General features: G+C 38.0%; 1 protein-coding gene and 1 pseudogene across 1 annotated transcript; one reads left to right on the top strand and one right to left on the bottom strand.

The window, feature by feature from the left end:
- The first annotated feature begins 1,331 nt into the window (after positions 1-1,331).
- On the top strand, positions 1,332-10,445 carry LOC103260150 (protein SET-like). The gene is made up of 3 exons (XM_021712204.1): positions 1,332-1,428; positions 9,705-10,121; positions 10,159-10,445. The coding sequence occupies exons 1-3, from the start codon at positions 1,332-1,334 to the stop codon at positions 10,443-10,445; spliced, it is 801 nt and encodes a 266-aa protein (XP_021567879.1).
- A 1,448-nt stretch (positions 10,446-11,893) lies between these two features.
- On the bottom strand, positions 11,894-12,203 carry LOC110595620 (annotated as a pseudogene).
- Between the last annotated feature and the right edge of the window lie 2,507 nt (positions 12,204-14,710).

Genomic DNA, 14,710 nt, shown 5'->3' on the forward strand with positions numbered 1-14,710 from the left:
AGTTATGCAATTATAATTTGTTGACTGCTTCTGATTCATTGAACTTAAGTTCTGTTTTTCTTTCATATAATAATTTATAATAAATAACTCAAGTTAAGTTTTGATGATGTTTGTAAATCAATTAACATTAATACTACTTATGAGGTCTAACTAGCTTCGTCTGCTCAGGAGTATGACTGGCTTTATCTTCATTTAATTTGAATTAACAACAAAGTTTCTGCTGAGAAGTATGCTGAGTCTTATTGAGGTTTCCTTACCTGTGACAAGCTGCTTTTCTCTTACTGCTTTCAAAATTCTTTATTTTGTCTTTGACTTTTGACAACTTAATTATAATGTGTCTTGGTGTAGACCTCTTTTATGTTCACCCTATTGGGGTTCTTTAGACTTTTTGAATCCAGATATCTACTTTCTTCATTAGATTCTGGGAATTTTTCAGTCATTTCTTTAAATATTTTTTCTGCTTTTTTTTCTCATTTCCTTCTCTTTCTGTGACTCTAATAATGTATTTATTTTGATTAGCATGATGGTGTTCTCTAAATCCTGTAGACTTTTTTCATTCTTTTTCATTCATTTTTTTCTCTTTGTTCTGCTGGCTGGATAATTTCAAGTGATCCATCTTCTAGTTCATTGATTCATTCTGCTTGATATAGTCTGCTTTTGAAGCTCTCTATTGTTTTTCATTTCATTCATTGTATTCTTCAGCTCCAAAATTTCTGTTTTTATGATTTTGATCTCTTCTTGAACTTATTGGTTTAGTCACCTATTGCTTTTTTGATTTTGTTGAGTTGGCTGTGTTCATTTATTTCTCACTCAGCTTTTGAAAAAAATTATTTGAATTCTTTGTTAGGCAATTCATAGCTCTCTCCATACTTTGGGGATCAGTTACTGGAAATTTATGTGTTCTTTGGTGGTGAAATGTTTCCCTGATTTTTTGTGTTTATTGTAGTCTTGCATTGGTATCTGCTCATTTAAAGAATTAGTCACCTCTTTTAGAATTAATGAATTGATTTCTGCTGGGAAAGTCACACTCACTTTAAGTGAGTATGAGGACACTGGCTCAGTGAGGTGCATGACTGATCCAAGTCTGAGGACATATGGGGATGTCAGTTCTGAGGACATGTAGAGTGATGGCTCTGAGGATACATGGGCTTGCTCATACTGCAAGCGCATGATGGTACCAGGTTTCGAGGTACATGGTAGCACCAGTTTTGTTGGGGGCATGGCAGTACTGAGTTAAGGGGTACAACAGAACTGTGTTTGGTGGGTGTGCTCAGGCATGGTGAAATAAGGGCTGGGAGGGAGAGAATGAGGTGGCTTAAGGGGGACATAGAATGTGGGCTCTGGATAGCACTGGTTGTGATGCACAGATGGCAGTACTAGTTTTTTGGGTGTGGGTGTGTGCACAGCAGTGTCAGGTCCAGAGCACAGGTACACTCATGGTGGCATGGCACAGGCTCTGTGTTGCTCTGTCAGCTGAAGTTCATGTCTGTAAAGACAATGAGGGTCCTCAACAGCACTGAGGGCCACTGGAGTCATCAGTGATGAAGGCTGCTGGGATTTTCCTTCTCTCCTTTTCCATCACAGGCGGAAGTTGTGGCTAAAGGAATTCTTCTTAGCTGTGAGCTATAACCAGTCTAGAAAATAGGGTGGTGAAGATAAAATGATTTTTCTCTTTTCTATATGCCCATCCTCTGTTGTTATGCTCCACTGGCTTAGTGCATTTTCTTTTCTTTTCTTTTTTTGAGTTGGAGTCTCACTCTGTCACTCAGGCTAGAGTACAGTGGCACCCTCACAGCCACTGCAGCCTCAACCTGCTGGGCTCAGGATATCCTTCCGCCTAAGTCTTCCAAGTAGCTGGAACTACAGGCATGCACCACTGTGACTGGCTAATTTTTTTACTTGTAGAGGTGAGGTCTCACCAAGTTGCCTAGGTTGGTCTCAAACCCTTGGGCTCAGGCAGTCCTCTCACCTTGGCCTCTTAAAGTGCTGGGATTATAGGCATAAGCCACTGTGCCCAGTCTTGTACATTTTCTTAACTATAATCTGGAGCTCTCCCAAATCTATTTTCACCCATAAATAGTTGTCAAATTATTGTTTTTGTGAGGTATACAAGTTGGGACTCCCTAGTGTACCATCTTGCTGATGTCCCTCCCTTGCATTGAATTGCTTTTACATGTTACATTGAATTGCTGAGCTAGATTGATTTCACTGGGAACTATGTGTCCCAGAATCCTCTTCCATGTATGTATGCTTCTAAATTAGAGTCAGTCCAAAGTAAAATTGCACAAGATTTGAGAGGTGAAAGTGAAGCATAAATATTGCCCTTTGAAAGTTGTCATTGAGGGGATGGGGAAACATCTCTTATCAACAGGGTGCCTGAATGAAACATACTTGTACACCTAACCCTTAGCTGTACCCCACAAAACCATAATAAAAAAGAATGAAAAAAAAAAGAAAGTTGTCATTGGTTAGAGATTAAGGTTCAGATATAGACTTTTAAAAGGGATTTCAATCTGTCCCCATTTTTCCTGCTCTTAATCCAGCTCTTCTTCCTGAAAGTCAGTCTTGCATACCAATACTGGCCTTAGTCCCAACACCACATGCTTTGCTGCAAATCGACAAAGGTAGAAACCACAAACAGTTTAGCCACTTTCCATGAACTTCTATATTAACCTCCGCTTCCTCCCCATTTGTCCACAACCAGCAGCTAGACATGCCTACATCCTAGAGTTCCTGTAAGCTCTGATGTATTCAATCTCATCAGTGCTGGTTAGTGACTTTGATCTTTGCCTCTCTTTTTTAGGCCATTGCTCCTTCAACTCCTCTCACAATTGTGCAAAGTTCAATTCTTGTATTACATTTTTAACAGACTATGTTAAGGGAAGTTTTATGTTTCAGCTTTTCTGTTTTGCTGCTCTTTGTTATTTTCTTGCTTTTTATTTCTTTTGGTATAATTTGAAAGTGTATTGCTTATTTATTTATTTAGAGTCTTGCTCTGTTGCTCAGGCTGGAGTGCAGTGGCATGCTCACAGCTACTGCAGCCTTGACCTGCTGGCCTCGGCGATCCTTCTACCTCAACCATCCAAGTAGCTGGAAGTACAGGTGTGCGCCATCATGCCCAATTAATTTTTTGATTTATTGTAGAGATGAGGTCTCATCAAGTTGTCAAGGCTGGTCTCGAACCTCTGGAATCAGATAATCCTCTTGCCTCCACCTCCCATAGTGCTAGGATTATAGGTGTGACCCACCATGCCTAGTTACTGTATTGCTTAATTTTTAAAAATTTGGAAGAATTTTCTACATATTTATAAAATTTATTTTTAATATAATTCCACTAGGGACTGAGAACATATTCTGCATGTCTAATTCTAAATTTATTGAGAATTTTTTGTTTATAGTCCACAATATGTTATACCTCAGCAAATGTTTCCTTGTGCTTGAATATAATTGCTAATCTGTAGTTATTGCATTTAACATTCTGTACATTTTATTTAGATGTAGTTGATTGACAATGTATTTCAAGTCTTCTATATCCCTATTTGGTTTTTTCCACTTCTATTAATTACTGAAAAATAATGTTAAAATCTCAGACTTTGACTTTGAAATTGTCTATTTCCCTTTTTAGTTCTGTCAGTTTTTGCTTTAGGCATTTTGAAACTCTGTTGTCAGGTGTATGCACATTTAGGATTTTTATGTCCTTTTTGTGATATGAATTTTTTATCATTTATGAGATGTCAATAGCTAGATATAATTATAGTTCTTTCTTTGAAGTTGACTTTGTATATTAATATAGCTATACTAACTTTCTTTTGATTAGTGATTGTTTAGTGTGAATCTTGTACCATTGTTTTTCTTTCAATCTATCTGTGACTTTATATTTAAAATGCGACTCTTTTATACAGCATATAGTTGGGTCTTATTTGTGTATGTATGTGTTTAATCCAGTCTGTGTTTAATACCTTTTAAAAAATGAAATGTTTAGTCTATCTACATCCTCTATCATTATTGATATTCAATGTTATACTGCTATTTGTTTTATGTTTGTTCCATTGGTTCTTGGTTGCTTTGTAGCCCTCTTTTGTATTGAGTACATATAGTATTTAATTTTTTCTCTTTTACCAACTATTTTTATACATAATTCAGTTTGATTTAATTTTAAGAGATTATTCCTTCCATTACAATAAGTACCCTTCACTTAAAGCAGTCAAATTCAAGCCTCTGCAAAGCAAAAGCAGCTCTATTCATCAAGAGAGGGGGGAGACAGACCACAGAATGGGAAAAAATATTTGCCAACCACATATCTGACAAAGGTCTAACATCTAGGATCTACAAGGAACTCAAACACGTTGAAAGGAACAAAGCAAATAGCCCCATTAAAAAGGTGGGCAAAAGACACTTAAAAGAAGATATATAGGCAGCCAACAGACACATGAAAAAGTGCTTAACCTCACTAATCATCAGAGAAATGCAAATCAAAACCACATTGAGATACCACCTAACCCCAGTAAGAATGGTCATCATTAAAACAACAAGAAGCCAGGCTTGGTGGTTCAGTCTGTAATCCCGCGCCTTGGGAGGCTGAGGTGAGTAGATTGCCTGAGCCCATAGGTTCGAGACCCACCTGGGCAACTTGGTGAGCCCTCATTTCTATAATAAATCAAAAAATTAGCTGGGTGTGGTAGTGCCTGCCTGTAGTTCCAGCTACTTGGAAGGCTGAGGTGGAAGGATCGCTGAGTCCCAGCAGGTCGAGGCTGCGGTGGCCGGGAGCAGCCACTGCACTCCAGTCTGGGTGACAGAGTGAGACTCCAACTCAAAAAAATAAAAAATAAAAAAAATAAAGCAGCAACAGATGCTGACAAGGATGTGAAGAAAAAGGAACACTTCTACACTGCTGGTGGGAATGCAAACTAGTGCAACCTTTTTGGAAGATAGCGTGGCGATTTCTGAAAGAACTAGAAATTGACCTTCCATATGACTTAGCAATCCCCCTATTGGAAATATGCCTGGAGGAACTCAAGTCATTCTACCAAAAAGATACCTGTACACGCATGTTTGTTGCAGCTCTATTCACAATAGCAAAAACATGGAACCAACCATGCTGCCCATTGAAGCTGAACTGAATTTTTAAAATGTGATACACATATACAATGGAATATTATGCAGCCACAAAGAAGGACAAATATATGAACTTCACAGCAACTTGGATGGATTTAGAGTCTATCATACTCAGTGATCTGTCATGGAAACAAAGAACAGAGTATCATATGTTCTCACTCATAAGCAGACCTTGAACAATTATCATAATACTATAAGAAAGGGATTGGCAGTAGTGGGAAACTGCTGGGGGAAGGCACACCTCATCAACAAGGGTACCTGCATAATGAACATTTGTGTACCTAACCCTAAATTGTACCTCACATCTTTTAAAAAAATAAAGCAGTCAAATTAATTTTAGTTGACTAACATCTTAAATTAATATAAAACTAATATTATATCATTTCATGTAAAATATAAAAATTTACAAATGTATAATTCTGATCCTCCTCTAGCTCTTATACTAATTGTTGTCATATCTTTTACATCTATAAATGTTATAAACCCCATAATTCATTTTTATCCCTTTTGCTCTAAATATTCAATAAGCAAATAAATTAATGACAATATTATTTTTTACTTACCTACGTATTTACCACACTTTCCTTATTCTTTCTTATAGATTTGGATTTCCATCTGGGGTCATTTTCCTTTAGTCTGAATAATTTTCTTTGGTATTCCTTGTCATGTGGGTCTGATTACAAATTCCTTCAGAAATAAATTGTCTCATCTTTTATTTGTCTGACAATATATTCATTTGACCTTAAAATTTTAAAAATACATTTTCCTGTATAAATAATTCCAGGTTGACAGATTTTTTTTCCTGTACTTTAAAAACATTATTCCACTGTCTTTAGTCTTCCACTGTTTCTGATGAGAAGTCAGCAGTAGTGACTTCTAAGTCACTGTGGTTCACCTAAACGTAAGTGCATTGTGCATTTTCTCTCTGTCTGCTTTATTTTTTTTTTCTTTTTCATTCTCAGTTTGACTATGATGTACCTAATTCTAATACTCTTTGTATTTATCCTGCTTGGTAATTCCTGTGACTCTTGGTTCTATGGCTTGATATATTTCATTGATTTTGGATATTTTAAAATTTATTATTGTTTGAAATACTTCTTCCACTTATTTCTCTGCCTTTATTCTTGGACCTTGATTATACATATCTTAGATTATTTGGTGTTCTTTTTTCTATTCATTTTTTTCTTTCTATGCTTCAATTTTGATAATAACTTGTCTTTGAAACTTTTTTCTTCTCTTATGTCCAGTTTGTTATTTAGCTTACCCATTTTTAAATTTCAGATGTTTTAATTTTCAATTCCAGAATTTTCATTAGGTTTATTTTTAGAGTTTCCTTTTCTCTATTAAGATTCGCCAACTGTTCACCATTCTGTCCATTTCCCCACCCCGCTTAAATTCTTTAACACATTAGATACATACTAGCAGTTTTAAAGTTCTTACCTGCTAGTTCCAACGTCTGAGTCATCTGTTTCTATTGATTCATTATTCTCTTATTAAGGGCCATATTTTCCTGTTTTCTTAAAATGACTAAGTAATTTTTAAAATTTATCTTGGAAATTATAGATGATATATTGTAGGAACTCTGTATTATGCTATTTTCCTCTAAAGAATGTTGCATTTTAATCTGGTTAAATTACTCCATCAGTTTTGATTCCAGAGTGAAGATTACATGGAACAGATTCCAAACTGACTTGCAATAGACATACAATGTGAGCAAGAAATAAAGCCTTTGTTGTGCTAAGCTGTTGAGATTTTGAGGGTTCTTACAACATTAAAACTCCACCCATCCTAACCAACACATAGAACCTCTTGCCATCTCTTGGATCCTATGACAGACCAACTCTCCTCCTCAGTGCTTGCATAATTGCTTGGAAGTTTAGGGAGGAGTCCCAAGAGAAGTAAGGGAGGTGCAGTTTTCTTGTCCATAGCTATCTGTTCTTCATTGTCATTGTCCCACATGTGTCCCTCAAGGCATGAGATCGGTTTTTTCCCATGCACACTTTCTACAAAGGTCCGACTTCTGCCTCTTTTTGGGGGCTGCACTGGGACTGCACTTCTCTTAGATATCCGTAACTCTAGTATGAAGCCTAAAAGACAAATCTATCAAAAACAATAATAGCTACAGCAGCCTGTTAAGTGGTAAGCAATATAAAAATATGTAAATTAAGACAATAAAAGGTCACAATGTAGGAGAGATGGATAGAGTTAAAGTGTAGAGTTTTATTTTTAATTTATTTTTGAATTAGAATCTCACTCAGTTGGAGTGCAGTGGCATGACCATGGCTCATTGCAGCCTCAAGCACCTGGGCTCAAGTAATCTTTCTGTCTCAGCCTCCTGAGCCTGGGACTACATGTGTGTACCACCACACCCAGCTACTTTTTTGTGTTTTTTGTAGAGTCGAGATCTCACTATGTTGATCAGCCTGGTCTCAAACTCCTGGGCTCTCAATGATTCTCCTGCCTCAGCATTCCAAAGTGCTGGAATTACAAGTGTGAGCTGCAGCCAGACTCGGTGGCTCAGCCTGTAATCCCGTGCTTTGGGAGGCTGAGGTAAGTGGATTACCTGAGCCCACGGGATCGAGACCCGCCTGGGCAACTTGGCGAGACCTCATCTCTACAATAAATCAAAAAATTAGCTGGGTGTGGTAGCACATGCCTGTAGCTCCAGCTACTTGGAAGGTTGAGGTGGAAGGATCGCCGGAGCCCAGCAGGTCGAGGCTGCGGTGGCCGGGAGCAGCCACTGCACTCCAGTCTGGGCGACAGAGTGAGATTCCAACTAAAAAAAAAAAAAACCAAATAAACAAACAGAAAAACAAGCGTGAACTGTTGTGTCCAGCCAAGAAACTGAATTAATAATTAATAACCTTCCAAAATAGAATTCACTAGGCCCAGATGAATCTACTGGTGAATTATCCCAAACATTTAAAAAGGAAATGATATAAATTTTCTACTATCTCTTCCAGGAGATAGAAGCAGAAGGAAGACTTCCAGCTCATTCTATCATCATTACCCTAAAAGAAAACTGGAAAAAGACATTACAAGAAGATAAATTACAGACCAATCTCTCTCTCTTCAATGAAGATGTAAAACTCTTTTTTTTTTTTTTTTTTGAGTCAGAGTCTCACTCTGTCACCCAGGCTGGAGTGCAGTGGCATGCTCACGGCCACCACAGCATCAATCTGCTGGGCTCAGGCGATCTTTTCACCTCAACCTGCCAATTAGGCTTATGCCACCATGCCCGGCTAAGTTGTTGTTGTTTCTTTTTTTGTAGAGATGAGGTCTCATCATGTTGCCCAGACTGGTCTCAAATCCCTGAGCTCAGGCAATCCTCTCACCTCGGCCTCCCAAAGTGCTGAGATTACAGGCTGAGCCACCAAGCCTGGCCTGGTTTTGTTGTTGTTTCTTTTTTTGAGTTGAGGTCTCACTCTGTCACCCAGGCTGGAGTGCAGTGGCATGCTCACGGCCACCACAGCATCAATCTGCTGGGCTCAGGCGATCTTTTCACCTCAACCTGCCAATTAGGCTTATGCCACCATGCCCGGCTAAGTTGTTGTTGTTTCTTTTTTTGTAGAGATGAGGTCTCATCATGTTGCCCAGACTGGTCTCAAATCCCTGAGCTCAGGCAATCCTCTCACCTCGGCCTCCCAAAGTGCTGAGATTACAGGCTGAGCCACCAAGCCTGGCCTGGTTTTGTTGTTGTTTCTTTTTTTGAGTTGAGGTCTCACTCTGTCACCCAGGCTGGAGTGCAGTGGCATGCTCACGGCCACCACAGCATCAATCTGCTGGGCTCAGGCGATCTTTTCACCTCAACCTGCCAATTAGGCTTATGCCACCATGCCCGGCTAAGTTGTTGTTGTTTCTTTTTTTGTAGAGATGAGGTCTCATCATGTTGCCCAGACTGGTCTCAAATCCCTGAGCTCAGGCAATCCTCTCACCTCGGCCTCCCAAAGTGCTGAGATTACAGGCTGAGCCACCAAGCCTGGCCTGGTTTTGTTGTTGTTTCTTTTTTTGAGTTGAGGTCTCACTCTGTCACCCAGGCTGGAGTGCAGTGGCATGCTCACGGCCACCACAGCATCAATCTGCTGGGCTCAGGCGATCTTTTCACCTCAACCTGCCAATTAGGCTTATGCCACCATGCCCGGCTAAGTTGTTGTTGTTTCTTTTTTTGTAGAGATGAGGTCTCATCATGTTGCCCAGACTGGTCTCAAATCCCTGAGCTCAGGCAATCCTCTCACCTCGGCCTCCCAAAGTGCTGAGATTACAGGCTGAGCCACCAAGCCTGGCCTGGTTTTGTTGTTGTTTCTTTTTTTGAGTTGAGGTCTCACTCTGTCACCCAGGCTGGAGTGCAGTGGCATGCTCACGGCCACCACAGCATCAATCTGCTGGGCTCAGGCGATCTTTTCACCTCAACCTGCCAATTAGGCTTATGCCACCATGCCCGGCTAAGTTGTTGTTGTTTCTTTTTTTGTAGAGATGAGGTCTCATCATGTTGCCCAGACTAGTCTTGAACCTGTGGGCTCAGGTTATCTTTTCACCTCGGCCTCCCAAGGTGTTGAGATTACAGGCGTGACCCACTGTTCCTGGTATAGACAAACTTAATGAACAAGCCAATGAGGAGATTTTCAAAGTAGAACAGAAATATAACAAACTCCGCAAACCATTTTTTCAGAAGAGATCAGAATTGATCGCCAAAATCCCAGATTTCTGGGTAACAACATTTGTCAATCATCCACAAGTGTCTGTATTCTTGGGGGAGGAAGACGAGGAGACACTGCATTATTTGACCAGAGTTGAAGTGACAGAATTTGAAGACAGTAAATCAGGTTACAGAATAAGTTTTTATTTTTATGTCAATCCTGATATTGAAAATAAAGTTCACTCCAAAGAATTTCATTTGAGTGAGAATGGTGATCCATCTTCAAAGTCCACTGAAATCAAATGGAAATCTGGAAAGGATTTGACGAGTCAAACACAGAATAAAACCCCTGGGCTCAGGCAGTCTTCTTGCCTCGACCCCCAAAGTGCTGGGATTACAGGCTTGAGCCACTGTGCCCTGCCCAGAGAGTTTCTTTATCTGGTTCATCAATCATTCTGAGGCAGGTGCAGATGAGTTAGGAGAGGTCATCAAAAATGACATTTGGCCCAGTCGATTACAGTACTACTTGGTTCCTGTTATGGACGATGAAGAAGGAGAAGGAGAAGACGATGATGACGATAAAGAGGAAGAAGAATTGGAAAATGTTGACAAAGACAAGGATGAGGATGAAGGTGAAGATAAAGATGACGAGGAAGGGGGACAAGGAGAGGAGAATGAAGGAGAAGACGACTAACAGAACACCTTCTAATCTTTTTTTAAAAACATTTTCTACAGTTCCTGGGAGCAAGTTGCAGCTTTTTTTTTTCTTCTTGTGCTCAGTTGCCCTGTTTAGAAGTGCCTTTTCTCTATACCATGGTTCTCAACTTATCTGGGGGGGAAATACCTTGAGCAGAATACAATGAGAAAAGTGTCTCTACCATTCTGTTCCAAATTCATTTTTACCCCTTTCTGTCTCAACAAAGACTGTATGGAATCAACACCACCGAGCTCTGTGGGGAAAAGGAAAATCCTGTTCCCTTCACTCTGCTGGAAGCTGGAGGGTGCTGGGTCCTTGTTGGTAGTGCATAGAATTCTAACTTTTCCCCTCGTTTCTTTGTATATTGAGCTCAAAGAGTATGCTGTGTCTTTATGTGAAAATAGATAGTTAGCATTTACTAACATGTATCTGTCTACTTTCTTTTGTTGAAAAAAAGAATTTTTAAAAATGAGGTTATAGAAGGTCAGTAAAGGGTGGGTTTGATATGCTTGGGTGGATTAAATGAGCATTTTGACAACATGGCTTCTCCTTTGGCATATTTAATTGTGGTTTTTATGGACATCCTTGCAGTTTAGGATGACACTTTTAAAATAAATTTTCTCCTAATGATAACTTGAGCCTTGCCACTCAATATGAGAATCAGCAGAACCTATAGGATCCTATTGGGAATTGACATTCCGTATTGTAATTTTGTTCCTGTTTATTTTTATTTTTTAAGCAATAATCATTTATTAGCTCACCATGTTGTACGTCAGAAGCCCCTGCTCCTGTTTATTTTTAAATCTTGTGTTTCGCTGGAAATGAAAGATAATGCTCACTTTTGTTTCTTTTTTAAGCATTAAATAGTTTTTATTTGATATTACACATAAACCACACTAAAATACCTTTTAATAAGTAAAAGACAGCATTTTCAGATACAGGGAATTCTAATTAGATTGACATAGTTAAGACCAAAAATATAAAGTAGACATTGCTACTTTATCTTCAATCCTTGCTTTTAAGAGGCAAAGGCACACACAACAGGTGAGTCTTGCTTGATTCTGAGACAGTGAAAGGAATTCCCCAATATTTAAATATATTGATATAACCAGTTATATAAATCTAAATGAAAAACCAATTTCCATTAGATTTTAAGATGGCATTCGCCATCTTTGTGAAAAGTTGAACATAGTTATCAAATAGAATCTTATCTTTAGATGGGGAAAGCAGTGATAACCTTTACTAAATTGAAATTACTATTTTTAAAAAACTGATTTTATGTATTTGACTACAAACCAGTCTTAGTTAAGTTGGACTGTCCAACAAAAATATTGTCAGCCACTCATAATATGAATTCTGGTGTATGAGATCAATTAAATTATGGTACACATAAAAAAAGTCATGAGACATTTCTGTTTTGTTGTAAATAAGGGAGTGGCCACTTATTACTCACTAGTAACTTTTTTGAGATAAGTTATCAAATCTGCCCTTTCCCCCTTCTTCTTAATGCTGGCGAAGATCATTTTTGTTTCAGGGATGTACTTCTTGGAATTCTCCAAATACTCCATCAGGGTATCTTCTCTCCAGGTGATGCCTTTGTTCTTATTGGTGTCTGTGTAAGAGAATGCAGCAGACTGACCTGTCTTCCGCCCAAAGAGACCATGGAGATTTGGCCCACTCTTGTGACTTGCCTCTTTTTTCCATGGTGGCACACTTCTGAACAAAAATCTTCTTGCCTTTCTTAACATCACCCATATTTAATTATCTCTTTCATTACTGGCACTAGAGAGGTTCCTGCTCAGAAGCCAGACATCCCACTCTCTGATGCTCAGCTTTCAATGTTAAAGGTGTACAAGTTTCTTTGTTACAATAAAACTAAATGTATATATATACACACATAAAAGAAAGAGAATTATACAACATTACCAGTGGGATTTATTCTAGGCATGTAAAGGTAGTTCAACATTATAAAATACATTAATGTATTTTAAGTTGTTCAAGAGTCTAAAGAAGAAAATTACAGAACAATATCAATAGATGCGGTAAAATTGTTCATCAAAATCCAACACGCATTCATGATTTTAAAAAAAACAAACCTGGAATAGAAAGAAATGTCCTCAACCTGATAAAGAATATCTTCAACAAATCTACAGTTAACATCATGCTTAAATATGAGAAACTCAAAGCATTCCTGCTAAGACCAGGAACAAAGCAAGGATATCTCCTTTTACCATTCCTTTCAACATCATACTGGAAGTCCTAGTTAATGTAATATAAAAAGAAAAGGAAATGAAATATATATAGATTTGGATGAAATATCTTTGACTTTGTTCAAAGATAATATGATCATCTATGTAGATAACCCAAAAGAGTCAACAACTACAAAAACTCCAGAAACTAGTAATTATAGCAAGATTGTAGCATACAAGGTTAATATTCAAAAGTCAATTGCTTTCTTATATATTAGCAATGAATATATGGAATTTGTTCTTTTACTTTTGAGTTAGAGTCTTACTTTTTTGTTCAGGCTGGAGTGCTGTGGCATGTTCACAGCTCACCACAGCCCCCAACTCCTAGATTCAAGTGATCCTCCTATGTCAATGTCAGCTTCCCAGGTAGCTGGGACTACAAATGTGTGCCACCACACCTGGCTAATTTTTTTTTTTTTTTGTAGAGACAGGGTCTTTCTATGTTGCCTAGGCTAGTCTCGAATTTCTGAGCTCAAACAATCCTCCTGCCTCAGTCTCCCAAAGTACTGAGATTACACGCATAAGTCACCATGCTGGGCCCAACATTTTCAATTAAAAACACAATACCATTTACAATAGTATGCCCCAATAATAAAATATTTAGGTATAAATCTAATAAAATACATATAAGAACTATATAAGGAAAATGACAAAACTTTGAATGATATAAAATTTGAACAAAATAAATGGAGAGATATTCTATGTTCATGGATAGAAAGACTCAATGTTGTCAAGATGTCAATCATTCCCAATGTGATCTAGAGATTCAATGCAATCCCAACCAAAATCCCAGAAAATTATTTCCTGGCTATTGAGAAACTGATTTGAATGCTTGTGTGAAGGGGATAAACAGTCCCTCTATAGCCAACTCAGTATCAAAGGAGAAGAATAAAGCTGGAAGATTGACATTACCCAAATTCAAAATTTTCTATAAAGCTACAGTAATCAAGACAGTGTGGTATTGGTGAAAGAATAGACAAATCAATGGATCAAAATAGAGAGCCCAGAAGTAGATCCACACAAATATCATCAATTGATATTTGCCAAGGGAACAAAGGCAATACTATGGAGCAAAGGTAGTCTTTGCAACAAATAGTGCTGGAACATTGGACAGCCACATGCAAAAAATGAATCTAGACATAGAACTTACATCCTTCACAAGAATAAACCCAAAATGGATGATAGACCTCAATCTAAATGAAGAATGATGAAACTTCTAGAAGATAACGTAGGAAAAATCCTAGATGACCTTGTATGTGATATTTTAGATATAACACCAAAGGCATGAATTGAAAAAAATACCAGATAAGATGGACTTTATTTAAATTAAAAATACTTCTACTCTGTGAAAAACAATGCCAAGACAATGAGAAGACAAATCATAGACTGAAATAAAATATTTGTAAAAGACACATCTGATAAAGAACTGTTATCAAAATACCCAAATAACTTTTAAAACTCAACAATACAAAATGAACAACTTCATTAAAAAATGGGCAAAAACCTGAACAGACACCTCATCAAAGAAGACATACAAATGACAAGCAAGCATATAAAAAGATGTTCAACATCAGATATAATTAGGGAACTGTAAATTAAAGGAATGAGATATCATTACAAATCTATTAGAATGGCTAAAATCCAAAACGTTAACACCAAGTGCTGGCAGGGATGTGGAACAACAGGAATGCTCATTTATTGCTCGTAGGCATAAAAAATAGTACTCCAGGAGTACTTCAGGAGTCTGGCAGTTTCTTAATAGTACTAAACAATGTAAGGAGGTTTTTGACAGATTCTCTTGGATTTTCAAGGTACACAATCATGTCATCTGCAAAGAGAGATAACTTGACTTCCTCTTTTCCTATTTGGATACCCCTGATTGCCGTCTCTTCTCTGATTGCTCTAGCCAGGGCTTCCAATACTATGTTGAACAAGAGGGGTGAGAGTGGGCATGCTTGTCTTGTTCCAGTTTTCAGGGGAAATGGTTCCAATTTTTGTCCATTTAGGAGTATG

The sequence above is a fragment of the Carlito syrichta genome, unplaced genomic scaffold, assembly GCF_000164805.1.
Source record: "Carlito syrichta isolate Samal-C Ts95f unplaced genomic scaffold, Tarsius_syrichta-2.0.1 Scaffold303129, whole genome shotgun sequence".
NCBI lineage: Eukaryota > Metazoa > Chordata > Mammalia > Primates > Tarsiidae > Carlito > Carlito syrichta.

Bases quoted from the DNA above. Each gene is read 5' to 3' on its own strand.
- LOC103260150 (XM_021712204.1), top strand. From the start codon at position 1,332: ATGTGGGCTCTGGATAGCACTGGTTGTGATGCACAGATGGCAGTACTA. The intron at 1,429-9,704 runs GTACACTCATGG...TTCCTGGTATAG, and splicing joins GTGTCAGGTCCAGAGCACAG to ACAAACTTAATGAACAAGCC. The intron at 10,122-10,158 runs GCCTCGACCCCC...TACAGGCTTGAG, and splicing joins TGGGCTCAGGCAGTCTTCTT to CCACTGTGCCCTGCCCAGAG.